Source organism: Corvus cornix, chromosome 19 (genome assembly GCF_000738735.6).
Source record: "Corvus cornix cornix isolate S_Up_H32 chromosome 19, ASM73873v5, whole genome shotgun sequence".
Classification (NCBI taxonomy): domain Eukaryota; kingdom Metazoa; phylum Chordata; class Aves; order Passeriformes; family Corvidae; genus Corvus; species Corvus cornix.
In genome coordinates, this window is record NC_046348.1 from 6,660,751 (window position 1) to 6,675,698 (window position 14,948).

The following is a 14,948-nucleotide window of genomic DNA, read 5'->3' on the forward strand; positions in this document are numbered from 1 at the left end:
CAGATAGCGAAAAGAATAAAATACTTGCTCATACTAATCTTAAACACCATCCTCAAATCAATAAATGCCAATATTCCATCACAGGATAATCCCAGCTACAGCTGCCAACCCTATGAGCCAGACACCAGGACAGAAAGGAAGAGCTCAGAATCCTCTCACAGCCCCAGCCCTGCTTCCCCATCCCAGGACCAAATCCACGGGAGATACCCTGCAAGCCAAGGAATTCCCTGTGGCAAGAACAAATTCAAAGCATCCTTCAGCACGGAAAAATTCCGACGGTACAGCTACGAGGAAAACACTGCCGGGAGCTACGACCGCTTCCTCAAGAGCAGCAGGAACCCCTTCCACCCTTACAAGAGGCAGATCAGCGAGGATGTTTTCCAGGAAGCACACCAGGCCCTGCCACCAGAAGCTTCTCCCTTCAAAAGCCACAGGAGCATTGATGGCTTCGAGGGTCTGCCGGGATCTGTGGGTCCTGAGGAGCCGGAGGCGTTTCCCACCCACATCCCCAACATCTCCGCGGAGCAGCCGTGGTGTAGCAGCCTCCAGTACAGCACCACGGGGCAGGAGCATGGCTCACAGGTCATGGTCAGTGGTTTTTTGGAATTGTTTTCCCTGTTTTCACTGGCAAAAATGTGCTTTTGGAAGTATTTTCTTATCTCTTAGCGTGATTACATTGATATTTGTTATCCTGTCAAGCTACAGGCTAAAGCTCAGGAAAAGCATATTTAGATATATCCATATTTATGTGTCCAAATTCCCTATTTTATGGTCTTTCCCTGCTGGAAAACATCCCTCAGAAAGATGCACAAGGACAAATGATTTTCCATTAGACGTGGTACATGAATCCTAAATATCCAAATCCTCCCTGATTTGTCATCAGTTGGTATTTTCAAGAGGCAAAAGTTCACAAAACAGTATTTTCAAGCATGAGGAAGTGGAGCAGATTTGTTACAACACCTCAGCTCACCTGCACTTTTCTCAGTGCAAATAGAAGAGAAACTTTAAGACATCAGTGCCACGAAAAATTAAATACCAGCTCTGTTTCTATGTGCAGTGTCAAGTCACCTGGGCTAATTCCAATACTAGATAGAGGCAACTGCCTATTTAGGGCAGCAGAGATCCCTGAAAAGCAAATTAAATTACCCTCCTGTATCTCCACAGGAGGGTAATTTACAGAGAGATCTCTCACTATCTCTGCTGTGATCCAAGGTGTAAAGTGCATCTTGATCATCTCCTGCAGCCAAAAAGAACAACTCCACCTGCCAGAGGAGGGCCCTGAGCTGGTTCTAAATGGCTGGGAGAGGGAGAATTCGTGGGCTACCAAATGAAAGAGGAGTTTTTTAAAAAAAAAATCTTAATTGGATTAAGACCAGGGAATGGAGAGATGTTGTCAGGGAACATACCTGGGGATTGAAGCCATCCAGGTTAAGGAGGAAATTGATCTAAATCTCTTATTTCCTGGATAAACACTCATCTACGTCAGAGGAGTTCAGTGCAAAACCTATGAGCAGCTGATGAAAAAAACCCTCCCATTGTCTTCCCAAATCCCTGGGCTGCAGGATGTGCAGGATGCAGAGGCAGCACTGCAGGAGCCCTTTACAAGCACTTGTAACTACTCCCTGCTGGTGTCTCCCCTGGTTCTGCCAGCACCCAACTCCCAACTCCTAAATCACTTCCAACTGGAAAGTTGGGATTTCTGAAAATCTTCATCTGGTGGTCACTGATATTTATTAAGAACATAATAATTAAAAATAACGCTGATATTTATTAATAGTGGATGTCAAACCAAGACTAATTTGTGCTCCTAATAATATACCATTAAAATATTAAATATTTTTATATTTATTAGGTATATTACATGCATTACATATAAAACATATTAAAATATTTATTATGTAATATATCATTTTATATTTATTTATTAGACAAAATACCATAAGAGCTTGTCATTATTACCCTGCTTTAAAGCAGAAGGATAAGTGCTATTAGATTCTTGAAATAATAAGATTCTCACTGAATTCTTCCATTTTTACGTATTCCCTGCATCTTGGTTGAACCCAGTAGTCAGCCCAGTGTGATTTTTCTCTGCCATCCCTCTCCTGTACATTGCAGACCTCACCCTCCAGCTAAGGCCAAAATTCCAGAGCCAGCTGGAGGGACTGCCAGCCTGCAAGATAAAATCAAGGAGAAGGAAAAAAGAGGGAGACACTTGTGCACACTCAGGAATGAAAGCTGGAGTGTGTGATTTGTGTGTGCAGGGAGGAAGAAATAAAAATATAACCAGAGCCTGACGTTTTCTGGATTGCTTTTGCATGGAATGTGGCCTGGGATTTCCTTTTCTAAAGCTGTAATTATGGAAATGCAGGAATTGGTTCATGTCTTCATTGAATCACGGAGTGGTTTGTGTTGGAAGGAACCTTAAGGATTATCCAGTCCCACTCCCTGCCATGGGCAGGGACACCTTCCACCATCCCAGGTTGCTCCAAACCCCGTCCATCCCAGCCTTGGACACTTCCAGGGATGGATCATCCCCAGATTTGCACCATTAGAACACAAACCAACTTCTATTAACTCTCACTGAAACAGAACTAAGCCCCAAAAAGTCAATATAGCAAAGGCAAATCTAGACAGTGACAAACAGAATTCTCCTACTTTAAATTAAGCTGTTTTCTCTAATAACTCATTCCTTGAATATTTTTCCAGCAGGATTCAGACATGAAGCTTAGGACATCCCCCCTGGAAGGGCAGCCTGGTTTGTATTGCTACCAGCCCCAAGTGCAGCAGATGTATTGCCCCTCACACCCTTTCCATCAGGTCAGTACCACAGGTGCACCAAAATCCCTGGATTTTTAGCCCTCAATTGTTACAATAATTGTGGTAATAATAATTTTTTTAAAGGATTTAAAAACATCTTTAGATCTATGGGCTTCCAGGGCCATGTTTATATACCTACATTCTGTTTATGAGAATAAGATCCTAAAAGAACCACAGCTAAATGCATTTTGAAATGGTCATTCAGAAAAAGAAGAAGAAAAAAACCAACCCCAAAACTTGTAAAAATGGAATCTTGGTACTGCATATTTATATTTTCACCCTTACACTCAAGAAAATTGGCTTTGAAGCCAGATAAATTATTAACAAAACTCTTGGCATTTCAGGATCTTAATTAACTGTGCTTTAACTTCAGGGGGAAAAAAAGCAAATACATGTGACTGTACACTTAAAATTCAGACCAAACATAGAAAGATGTTTTAAAGTAAAATTGGAACAGCAAAACGATGTTCACTTTCCTTGTGCTTGATGGCACACGCACCTCTTTTGAAATCTTTTGCCTCTTACATCATCCCCAGTGAGAGATTATTCAGCTGAAGCATGATTGACAATAATGCTGATGGTGCAGGAGAAGGTGCAAGATTCAGGTTGTTCTTCTGTAATGTAACCTTATTATTGACACTTAAAATAATTTCCTGCAGATGTAAATGGTGGGGCTGTCCAATGCTTTGAAACTTTCCTCTTTTATGCTCAATTACCTGCACAGTATAAAATTTTCAGGGAGATGTTCAAGATCGAAATTTGCTGATTTCAAGCAAGGGAAGGAAAAAACTTAAGGTGAAATTAAGGCAACAAGGATTTTTCAGATTTATAGGTAGAAATCCATGTACAAAACCAGCACAACTCCAAAACACCCGCCCATTAGAGCAGAATTAAATGAAACTTAAAGGGAACTCCAAAATACATGAAGATAAAAGCTCACACCTGAGTTCTGTCTCCTTTGATCCCAGGGACTGATGACAGATTTTGTGGCATCATCTGTGCCATCTCATTCCACTGGCACATGGAATATAAAACACGTGACTGACAGAGCAGGGATTTAAAACTGAGCAAAGAAAACCAAACCCAAGCTCCTGTGTGACATTTCACTGGGCTTGTTAATCTGTGTGGTGTTACTGAGTCATGGAAACACTCATCACTCCTGGCTTTTTATTTTGCTTATCACACTGATATTCCACCAGCCAGAATTTACTTATTTTTCCCTGACATGTGGCAAAAAGGCAACAATCTTTAAATTCTTATCGACACTGCCATAGTTAATTTACTTGTGTTTTTTTCTTGTTAGCCTGAAACTCAGTGGAAGTGATAAAAGGTAATCATAAAATTAAAATAGAATAAAAATTAATGGGATATTGCAGTACTATCCTAACTTACAAATCTATTATTTTTATTTTAGAAGAAAATGGTCCCAAAATGACGCAAAAAAATAAAATATATATAAACTGCTGTGGATATCTCACAGCTCTGTACATCTCACTCACCACAAAAATGGCATTTCTGTGTGCTGCTTTGGCAGAAACCCCCCTCAGCTCGTGAATTCATGGAGTATTTTTGATTTCTTTATCCATTCTGCAGCAGGCACCTTTCCCCTGTCCTTGCTGATTTGATCCCAGTACTGTTTCTATACTGACCACATTCCAAAAAACCTCCAGAATTAAAGCTCCTGGGAGCTGCCAGGCAAGATCCAACAGGCACCAAGAGGAAAATCCTCCATCCACCTGCAGGCTGGCACTGGGACAAATCTCTTAAGTGCAGCAGGTTTCTGTCAGACTTTTCAGTACTTGCGCTTAATGTCACTATAGAAGTCTGGCAATGTGTTCTACTGCTCAGGAATGAAAAAATAAAACAAAAAACCAATGGGTAAAAGAGGTGGAATTGCTGTCCCTGTGTCACAATCACACACTGGAAAATGAAAAGAACACGGGGTGCAGCTGAGAAGAAGTGGAATAACCTCTTCTGCATGCAGCAGCCCCATTATTAATGCTTTGCATTTCAAACTGGAATGGGGCAGTGCAAGTTAAATCACTCCAAGGAAGTTCTGCTCTGGAGAGCGGGCCCTGGAGTGGAGGATGCTCAAACTGAGTTTTCATTAGAGGGATGAGAGGGATTCAGCTCCTTCATTAATTTTGTCCAGATGATAGAACAGCCTCACCTTCCCCTTTGCTGGACACAACAGAAATGGTGACTCAGATGAAAAATGAGTTATTATTGACCCGAATGAAGCAGCAGACACTGGCTGGAGTCACTCACCCACCCACCATAAAACACCTTTCATGCCATGTGAGACTGTAAAACCAGCTCCAGCCTGTCATTCCAGCCCATTCCCCAGCCTCCCTTCCCTCAAAAAGGACTCATGAAACCAATAAAACAGAAATAATCCCTAAAAGGCCCAGGTCTTGCCTTTCATGATGACATCAAAACCAGCCTCGTCTTAGTGTTGTTTCCTTTCAAAGAGCCACCAAAACCAATAAAAATCAAAATTACTGTAGGAATTGCTCAGTTTCCTACTCTTGGGGAAAAATCTGCACCCAGTGCGCAAGGCAGGGAGCACCACACTGCACACAAAAATTAGTTCACAGCATCTCTGGACACTCTAATTGTGCCCAATATTCAGTTTAACAAGGCAGGGCATGATTAATTATGTACATTTCATTTCTTTCACCATGCAAACAACTGAGTCTATTCAGTCTGGTTTTGCACATTCCATTTCGGGCAGTTCAGTGCTAGAAAAATAAAAGCAAACAGGCAAGAAAAACTCCAGCAGCCAGAATGAAACTACAGAGAAACCAAGATCAATTATTCCGAGTACAGAATAAATAAATAGACTGTGAATATTTTGCCATTTTAACCAAGAGCAACTGAAGCTATTGATCCAAAAAAAAAAGGGATTACAATTAGAAACTAAGAGATGTCCAAGGGTTTTTTTTCCAATGAGTCTTGAGAGCTACATCATAATTTTATGGAGGAACCACACAAACCTCATGACACAGGACTGCTGCAGGTGAGCAGTAAAACACCAGAACAGGCCTCAGCAACCTTTGAGTACCAGGGAAGGCATCCAGGTAGATTTTTTAATAGCATGTGACAGGAGTTCTAATTTTGGCCATGCCTCAGCCCTGGCATCTGGAAAGATTCATGTGGAAGAGGCAGAAATTCCTCTCTTACAGGGCTCCCAGAGAGCCAGCTGATGTTATCTTACCTAAACTGGATAATGCTCCTTTGCTCTTGAAAGCCTCTTTCCAGCAGGTTTAAACTGTAATTTGGGGAAGAAAAACATGGAATTTTCAGTAAGGAAAAAGACCAAGTGCTGTGTTTAAAAATTGAGAACAGATCTACAGAAACTCTGGTGCAACCCAGGCTGTCTCTGTGGGGATTAACTCCAGTCTTCCACCTGGTTTTTTATCCTGGTGATCCCACCTCTTTAGTGTGTCTTGGGAGCTGGACAGGCTTAGAGATCTTAGAGATAGGTCAGCATTTCTCAGGGAGCTTCTGCTGCTGGTCCCAGGGGAAAGGCAAGGGTGGCATAAATATTGTCTGAGTTTAGGGGTCCTGGCTATTCTTTTTATCTTTCTGATACAGAAAATGGGGTGGAAATGTCACTTCAGGTGGTGGCTCCTTGGAGAAGCCTTTCCTTGGAATTGACTGTGAGGGAACAGACAGGCAGCAGCCCAACAGCTTCAGCACGAGACAGGCAACGTGAAACCACCTCAAAAATGTCTCACGTGCTGCTCTCCTGACCCCTGGAATGACATCACTGACTTATTCCATAATAATACATTCATCTTAAACACATTCTGATGCATCCACTAAAGTCCTTGTCATTGTTTGCTGCTTTTCTCCCTGCCTTGCATGGTGACAGCGATTTTAACAGAGATTTTTGGGATGCTTTTCCCTCAGGAGCAGATTTTATATGCTTGCAGTTTCTGCCTTTCTGTATCCTCTGCACCTAAAGAAAAAGCAACCAAAAAAAAAAAAAGCAAACAAACCCAACAAGGCTCAGGCAAAACTTTCCTGTTTCTTCCTACATTTTCAGCAGCTTTACTTACTCAGCTGGTTTTTCTAAGGTGAATATTGAAGTATTTTATTCTGGTGGCTTGGGTTTGTTTCTTTTAGTGTCAATAAAATTACATCATTCATTTTTTGTGTGCATGTTCAGGGGAGGCTGAGCAGGCTGAAATACTTCAAAAGAGATGGCTGAAGGGAGATAAGCTTTAGGTCTATAAAATTAAGAATTATCTGGAGACAATTAATAGGACAGAGTTCCTCATGATTTTCACATAGCAGGCAATAAAGAAAATACTTTTTTCCGTGCAGTATCCTCAGAAACAATGCTGTTATTAATGGTGTTATCAGGGAATATTTTTGGGAGCTTGTTGGTAAAGCGAGTAACATCTCTCCTGTGCCCACAGTACCCCTCAGGAGGCAGCTACCCCGTGACTTACATCGCTTCCTCGCACTACCCCTACCAAAGGATTGCTCCTCAAAGCAGCCAAGAATCCCAGCAGCCTCTGTTTCCCAAACCCATCTACTCCTACAGGTAATACAATATTTTTCCAAGCCCTCACCTTACAGGAAATACCCTGTTTACTCCTGGCCTGTTTCCAGCATCGTTTGCAACAACACGTTCGCTCTTATTTGTCTTGTTCCCGGGCTGTTCTGTCCTGTCCCTATGGGTCACAAAATGTTCCAGACTCTGGGGCCGGTCAAGGCACAGAGAAATTAAGTGTTGTGAAGCAGGGGAACAGTCTTGATCAATCCCCAAAAAAAAAAAGTGAGACGTTTCTCTAATGCAAAATTTTGGGTGCTGTGAATTTCATCACAGATGAAATTCTGATCCCACTCAGTTGTCTATTCCAGCACCTGCACTAACTCTGATTTTTACTGGAGCGAGGAAATGCCTAGAAAACATATCAGCTGTGGCAGTCATATGGGTTTAGCCCCCAAAGTAGACCAGATAATTAAATTTTAATTATCCCTCACTGTCAGTTTGAGTCTCTTTGTGGCCTTCACCAGGTTAAGCATCCAAATGAAACCTCCGGTAACTACACACCAGCAGGATTTGAAGGTCTTGATTCTGCTTTCTATGTTGCTTTATTTTAAACACAGGTTGGACATTCTGTATGAGCTCTGTGAATTACCTGTAGGAGTTAAGCAGTGCAAGGAGGTTGTTGTGAACAACTGAGTGGAAACATAAAATCATCTTTGTATTTGTGCTACGACAGTGAAAGTGGGAGTAATTACACACACTGTGAAAAATGAGCTAATTTTGGTTGTGAGGAGTCAGGAAGAAGATGCTAAAACACTTTTCTTTCTCTCCCTAAAGCATCCTGATCTTCATGGCTCTCAAAAACAGCAAGACAGGGAGTTTGCCAGTCAGTGAGATTTACAATTTCATGACAGAACACTTCCCTTACTTTAAGGTGAGTTCCACAGGGATGGGGAGGGGAATCTCCCTCTAAGCTTATCTGTCAGCAGAGGGAATAAGGGATGGGATTCCAGCTATGAAAAGGGATCATTTCTTAGGAATCAATTACACACTATATACTCTCATGAGCACAAACTACTCAGCGTTTTGCACCTGGGCAGAAATGTGAAATGTGGTGATATGTAACTCCAAAAGATCTTAGGAACTGTTCCAGCTGTGAGCTTGGGTGTATAACAGTGACCCATCCTCACCAGCAGCTCATAAAAAAGGCGAATAAGTTTAAAAACACATTCACTGCTTCCTCTCAGACCTCAAATACAGGCAGAACTGGTCTTGTAGCTTGCAGCACCTCCAGACTGGTGTGGAAGCAGAGGATTCCAGGTTATCTCACTGCATCCTGGAGCTGGGATATTCATCTTGGGCAACAGCATCCCATGCCTGCCCTGTACAAAGAAAAGTATAATGTGTGATAATGGTGCTAAGCTCATAATTACACAGGGAGCTGGGGAGGGAAAGGGTGGATGGTTTGCAGCAGCACTGCTGAAATTTGGATGCCTGCTATGAGGGAATGGTTCCTCACACTTGGAATGCCAGTGGAAAATGCTCAGTCAGCACAGGGATCCAAGAGCAGGAGGATTAGTTAAGATTTTTCAAAGAGCTGTAATGGAATCATCAAGTGCTGCTCCACTCAGAGCTTTATTTCTGCTGATTCTTCAAAACCACCTCACTGAAGTCCACAGTGGGTGACCTCAGCTGTGAGCAAGGCCCAAAAACGAAAATAAAGCCAGTGAGTCTGTCCTGTTTCCTATTGCAAATAGCCCTGCAGCAACTAAAGCAAATTTAAAACAGCCACAGCAAGGCAGTTCAAACATTTATAATATGAAAAGAACACAGAGAATAACTAAAAATAAATGTTCCAATACCATTTTGCAGTGATTTTGGACACTGGGGATAAAATAGAGCACACACAAAAAAGTAGTGAGATTAAATATGTCAGTAATCAGAGAAAAACCCACATTATGGCAGAGGAGGAACTGTCAGGATCCATCACACTCCTGTACTCCCAGATTTCCTCCCAAAGGAATCACTCACTACTCCATCATTTATTACAAGCAAGGGAAGGGAGAGAAAAACAAACAAACCTACCATCAGAAATCCCAGTGGAACCCACAGGAAAACAGCAAGAATTTCAAGCAGGGAGGTGGGAATATTATTAATAGTTTTTATAGGCACGTGCATGTTTATTCATCAGATCAAACTCAAATTAATTCTCTGTTGTCTTAAAACACAATTGATCATAAAATTAATCAGCAGCTTTAAACCAAGTGCTGCTGCTGCCAGCATGGGCAGAATCCCTCAGACTCAGGACTGGGGCTCTGCCAGGACCATCCTGGTCCTTCCTGGTTTTTCAGCACCTGATACCTTTTTTTTTTAATTTCTAATTCGTTTAAAAATTGATGAGAATGAAGTTGCTGCTGCAGGAAAAGCATAGTGCAGGGGGTACTACCCAAACAGTCACTATTTTGTGACAGCTTTGTTTTTGCATTTTACTTACAAATGGAGTTACATGTATTTGACTGTAACATCCTTAAAATAACCAGGGGAGAATGAGCAATGAAATATTACACTTACAGGCATCAATCTCTGTCTGCCTCTGGTCTTTACAGCAGCCCAGAGAACTACCAATACACGGCAAAAATTAATATCCTCCATCTTCCCTCCTTTTGGAGAGTCTTCAGCAAAATAAAATCACATAAAAATCAGCAAAGAGCATCTTGCTGCTGCTACCAGCACTCACTGAAAAGTAGGATATAACAGGGAGAGGGGAAGCAATTTAGGTAGGAGAGAAAAAGAGTGCAAGTGTGCACAGAGCCTTGCTGGGAGACATGGGATGATACAAGCCGAGTCAAATTAACTGGGATTCGCTGCCACAGCAAATTTAGTTTCTATGATGCAACAATCTCATTTCTAGTTGAAACAGAGCAATCCAACTCCTACGTTCTACCAAAAAAAAAAAAAAATCTACGCAGCTAAAGTTGAATTAGTCTTTGATGTACCTCTCCCTTCTCTTGAAACCTGGTTTTAAAGAGAAAGGGTTTTGCAAGATCACTGAACTCTTTAAACTTCAAGAGCTGGTCAGGATCAGTGGGGTTGGACAATAATATTTTTGGCTTGTCATGCTTGTCCTTTTTTTCTTTTTTTTTTTTTTTTGTAGTGATTAGTGAGTCTAACAAAAAGCTTTCATCTTTTTAATTGGAGTTATTGCCAGTGGTCTGAGAGGGCAGAAAGGTCTGTGGTCTGATGGAAGTGTTCAGGTGCTGTAGATGTGCCACCTGGGGATGTGGATTGGTGGTGGCCTTGGCAGTGTTGAGTTAATGGTTGGACTTGGTGGGCTCAGAGGGCTTTTCCCACCTTAATGACTCTGGGATTCCCCAGCTGATTTTATGATTCTGCAGTTTCATCCCCACCGTGCTGGATGCAGCCATGGCCAAAATCAGCCATAGCAAGGAGGTTCCAGCTACCCAAGAGCCACTCCAGCAGCCAAAGTTTGCTCATTAACAATCACATTTGCTTAAAAAACTGGTGTTTTTTCACCTGACACACTGAGTGTTCCTTCAAGCCCTACCTGGGCAAACAAATTCTCACAGCTCAGCAATCCCAAATTTAATGCAAGTACCTGCTTGGCTCCCAGCAGCAGCCTCCAAAATCAATCCCTGTCCTTTTTTGCTCGTACAGTTTCTAAAACCATCTCCTAATTTACACCCCCACATGTTCTGAAAACCTCTGAGAAGCCCGTGCCGCTCCCATCTGAGCAGAAACACCAATTATCCTGTCTAGGTACACACAGAGGTGCGTGGAGCCTGTGTGCAGGGCAAGAAACAGGAATATTCTTCCAGGTCAGCTTGTTCAGTAGCTAAATACACAACTTACCTGGGAGGAATAAATTAACTCACTTTTGGAAGTGCCAGAAAATAACTTGAGTATTATCTGCAAGGGAGAAAAACTGATCTGTCATGTTTAGCATGACCTTGTGGCAGAAAAGGTTCTAAAGATTTGGGGTTTGTTTCCTCTTCTCTTTTCTCTTCTCTTTTCTCTTTTTTCTCTTTTCTCTCTCTTCTCTTCTCTTCTCTTCTCTTCTCTTCTCTTCTCTTCTCTTCTCTTCTCTTCTCTTCTCCACTTTATGTTGTCTCACCCATGAGACAGAATAGTGAAATGCTGACATCAGGTGGGCCAAAATGGTAGAAACTGTGGTGCTATGAAAAGAAAATAGTTTCTCTTTTAGTAAATAATATATATTTAATTCCACTCATATTTATTTTTCTAATGAAGAAAATGAGCATTCAGTTTGACCCTCAACTCTTCAATAAGGCTTTTTAAACCCATGCAATAATTCTTTACAAGCTACAAAGGAATGGTTTTGACATTCCTTATAAAAGCATGTACAAAAAGTTAAATCCTGATAAAAAAATATCATCAAAGCATGTTCAAAATTCACAGTCTGTCATGTGAAAGCCAAAATGGGATCAGATCCATTTGTAAAAGATGGTCTTAGAGGAAGTCTGATGGACTAGGCAACAATTAAAGGAATTATCAAACTATCAAAAATCTGGCTGTGAGAGAAGGACTCTATTAATAAAGAGTAAGAATGGAAAAAAAAACTTAATGGACATAAGAGGGAAATTCTAATTTTCAACATCTTTTAAAAGACTGTGGAAACCTACATTCATTTCTTGTGCTCTCTGTTCAGTAATTCTCTGCTTGATATAAGCAGTTATGATGACAAATATTTGCATCATGAATTCATGAATATGAATCAATAGCCACGGACAACTTCACCCACATTTCATTTCTTTCAATTCTTATGAGGAATTGAAAAGAAAAGATGAGGACATTTTTGCAAACAAGAAAAGAATCATTTTAATGATCCACTTTAAAGAACCTTCCAGCTGCTCCTGCTGAGTTGAAAATAAATGCAAAGCACAGAGATGAGTGATCAGCTGTGGAAACCTGTATCTCATCTGTAGGGCTTGTGATTAAACCATTTGGTTATGTAATTGGCCAGCACACAAAGTTACACCTACAGGAGCATGATAAATTCTTTTGAAGTCTGCCTGGACATTGAATTTGAGCCCAGGCAGCACGTAGTGCTTTAATGAAGTGCTGGAAATATTTTTAAGTGTTCCAAAATAGGTTCTGATAGATTTCTTGGTAGTTCTAGAACATCAGTTTTTACACACTTAATTCTTGTGATGTGCAAATTCACCCCTAAAGATCCAGCAGGTCTCTGACAACCTTTCTGCCTAGAAGATCAGTTACTATTTTATCTGATCCCTCTCTTCCCACACAACATGACTGTAACATTTTTGTGGCTTCCCTCTAACGTACAAGTTTCTCATTGCAGAAGGCACAAACTTCAACAGCATTTCTTGTAATCTCACCAGTCAAAACAGAGTTATATATATATATATATATATATACACATACACAATTTAAAGGGGTTTTTTTTAGCTTGGAGTTCTGTTCTTACATTGGATTTGTTTCTCCAGACAGCTCCAGATGGCTGGAAGAATTCTGTGCGCCACAACTTATCTTTGAACAAGTGCTTTGAGAAAGTTGAGAACAAGTCAGGGAATTCTTCTCGGAAAGGCTGTTTGTGGGCTCTGAATCCAGCCAAGATTGACAAGATGCAGGAGGAGCTTCAGAAATGGAAGAGGAAAGACCCAGTTGCTGTAAGGAAGAGTATGGCAAAGCCAGGTCAGTTGTTTGTCAGTGTTTTAGTTCGCAAACAGCTCTCCCCAGGACTTTTCCTTTCACCAAGATCTATAAGAGAACTTAAACATGGTTTAGGAATGCATTTAAGGATTTTTCCTGGTTGGCAAAACAAGAAAAAATATTAAAAAGAAGAAATAAAGTAGACCTGGTTTTGTAGGTGTTTCCAGATAAGTACAAAGAAGGTTCACCAAGAAAATATTTTCTCTTGACATCTCACTAAACTTTAAGATAAAAGGCCTGGTTGGATGGGGATTAGAGCAACCTGGTCTAGTGGGAGGTGTCCCTGCCCATGGCAGGGGGGTGGAATGAGATGATCTTCAACATCCCTTCCAATCCAAACCATTCTATGATAAAAAGAATACTGAAATAAGGAATATCGATTAAAATTTGAGATTAGCTGCTAAGTATCCAACCTTTAAACCCAAAAATGGAATTTATTGCATACTCACTTGGCAACGATAATTTAGAAAAACATTTCAGACTTTGGAGTTCTTTATAAACATGAACCGGCACCTCTGTTTGCCATTTCCCGAACAACACCAAAATTCCTGCTGCAAGCTATCCAGGGCTAAGTCAGTCATGGGCTTTCCCCTTGTTTTCCAGAAGAACTTGACACCCTCATAGGCGACAAGAGCGAGAAGCTGCGATCTTCCCTCCTGTCCTGCAGCCCGACGGGCGCTGCAGGTGCGTCCCTCTCCAGGCAGATGGCAGCCCAATCCCATTCCTTATGCGAGCCCTCGCTCTCCTCCGGGATCCCTCAGGGATTACACGGCATCCACGCCTCGGGAGCTCTGCATGCCAAGAGCCCCCTGCCCACTTTGCTGGGGGGGCAGCAGCCCGGGTGCTACGCATCCCCCCAGGGCTTCCCCCAGATCTCCACGGCGCTGATGCAGCACACGCCGGGCCCTCAGAGCCTGTTCCCTGCTGGGGAGGCTCAAAGCCAGCTCCGGACTCAGCCCAGCATCCCTCAGGATTCCCCAGTGCCGGCGCAGAGCCCCCCGAGCTGCGGGATGAAGATGCTGCCCGAGCATTCTCCGGCCAGGACGGTGCAGGACACGCTGCTGCAGGAGGGAGACCTCAGCAATGACATCGATGCTCTTAATCCGTCCCTCACTGATTTTGATCTCCAAGGTGCGTGTTTAAGGTGTTTTTATCTTGGGGAGTCAGGCTTGTTATATCCCATCCCATGTCCCTACTTCCCATCCCATCCCATCCCATCCCATCCCATCCTCCACAAGATCCATTTCCGTCCCTATTTTACATCTCCACGCCGCTGTTACAAACCCCACCTTTCTTGGGTTACATTATATATAAACACCGTGCAATTTTGGGTTTAAATCTTTTTAAATTGTTTAAATCTTTTAAAAGTTTCCCAAGGAAGCTACAGATTTGCATCCAGAGTTTAAGAAACATTCCTGCTCCTCCCTTGGCCACAGTTGCTGATATTAAGTACTGCAGTACAGTATTTAGGATGTATTCTTTAAATTCAGACCTATTTTCAACTGAAAGCTGCTCAAACACAGCTATTTAGTGCCATTCTTGCAAGAGAATTGTCGTGTGAAAGGCGCCAAGAGAAACAAATTTGATTGAATTAACATTTTAACAGTTTTCTTGACCAATAATTATTCCAACCCCTTCCACATCTCTGCTCAAAAGGATGCTCTTTCCCCCTTCCCAAGGCATTAAGAGGATCTACACCCCAAGCAATTATATTTTCTGAGGCGTCTTCTTTTATTCTTCATAAATATATATTTCTAGCAGAATTATCAAGTGAAAGAATTTTCTTAAAAACGCTGTTTTCTCCCAGATTTAAATGTATGGAGACAGACAAATAATAACCATCTAAACAACCTCTTCCCTTCCCTAATCCCAAGAGATTAGGATCATCTGCACACAATTGTTTAACAGCCAACAT

General features: G+C 41.8%; 1 protein-coding gene across 3 annotated transcripts in view; it reads left to right on the top strand.

The window, feature by feature from the left end:
- FOXN1 (forkhead box N1) overlaps window positions 1-14,948 on the top strand; it is a 36,056-nt gene that overhangs the window by 20,076 nt on the left and 1,032 nt on the right. For 2 of the 3 annotated variants that reach the window (XM_019287554.3, XM_019287555.3), the window contains exons 3-8: window positions 85-588; window positions 2,707-2,817; window positions 7,245-7,372; window positions 8,159-8,255; window positions 12,808-13,015; window positions 13,637-14,164. In XM_019287554.3, coding sequence (XP_019143099.1) covers window positions 85-588; window positions 2,707-2,817; window positions 7,245-7,372; window positions 8,159-8,255; window positions 12,808-13,015; window positions 13,637-14,164 — 1,576 coding nt within the window. The remainder of the gene's footprint in view (window positions 1-84; window positions 589-2,706; window positions 2,818-7,244; window positions 7,373-8,158; window positions 8,256-12,807; window positions 13,016-13,636; window positions 14,165-14,948) is intronic. The other variant, XM_019287556.3, reaches the window with a different exon arrangement.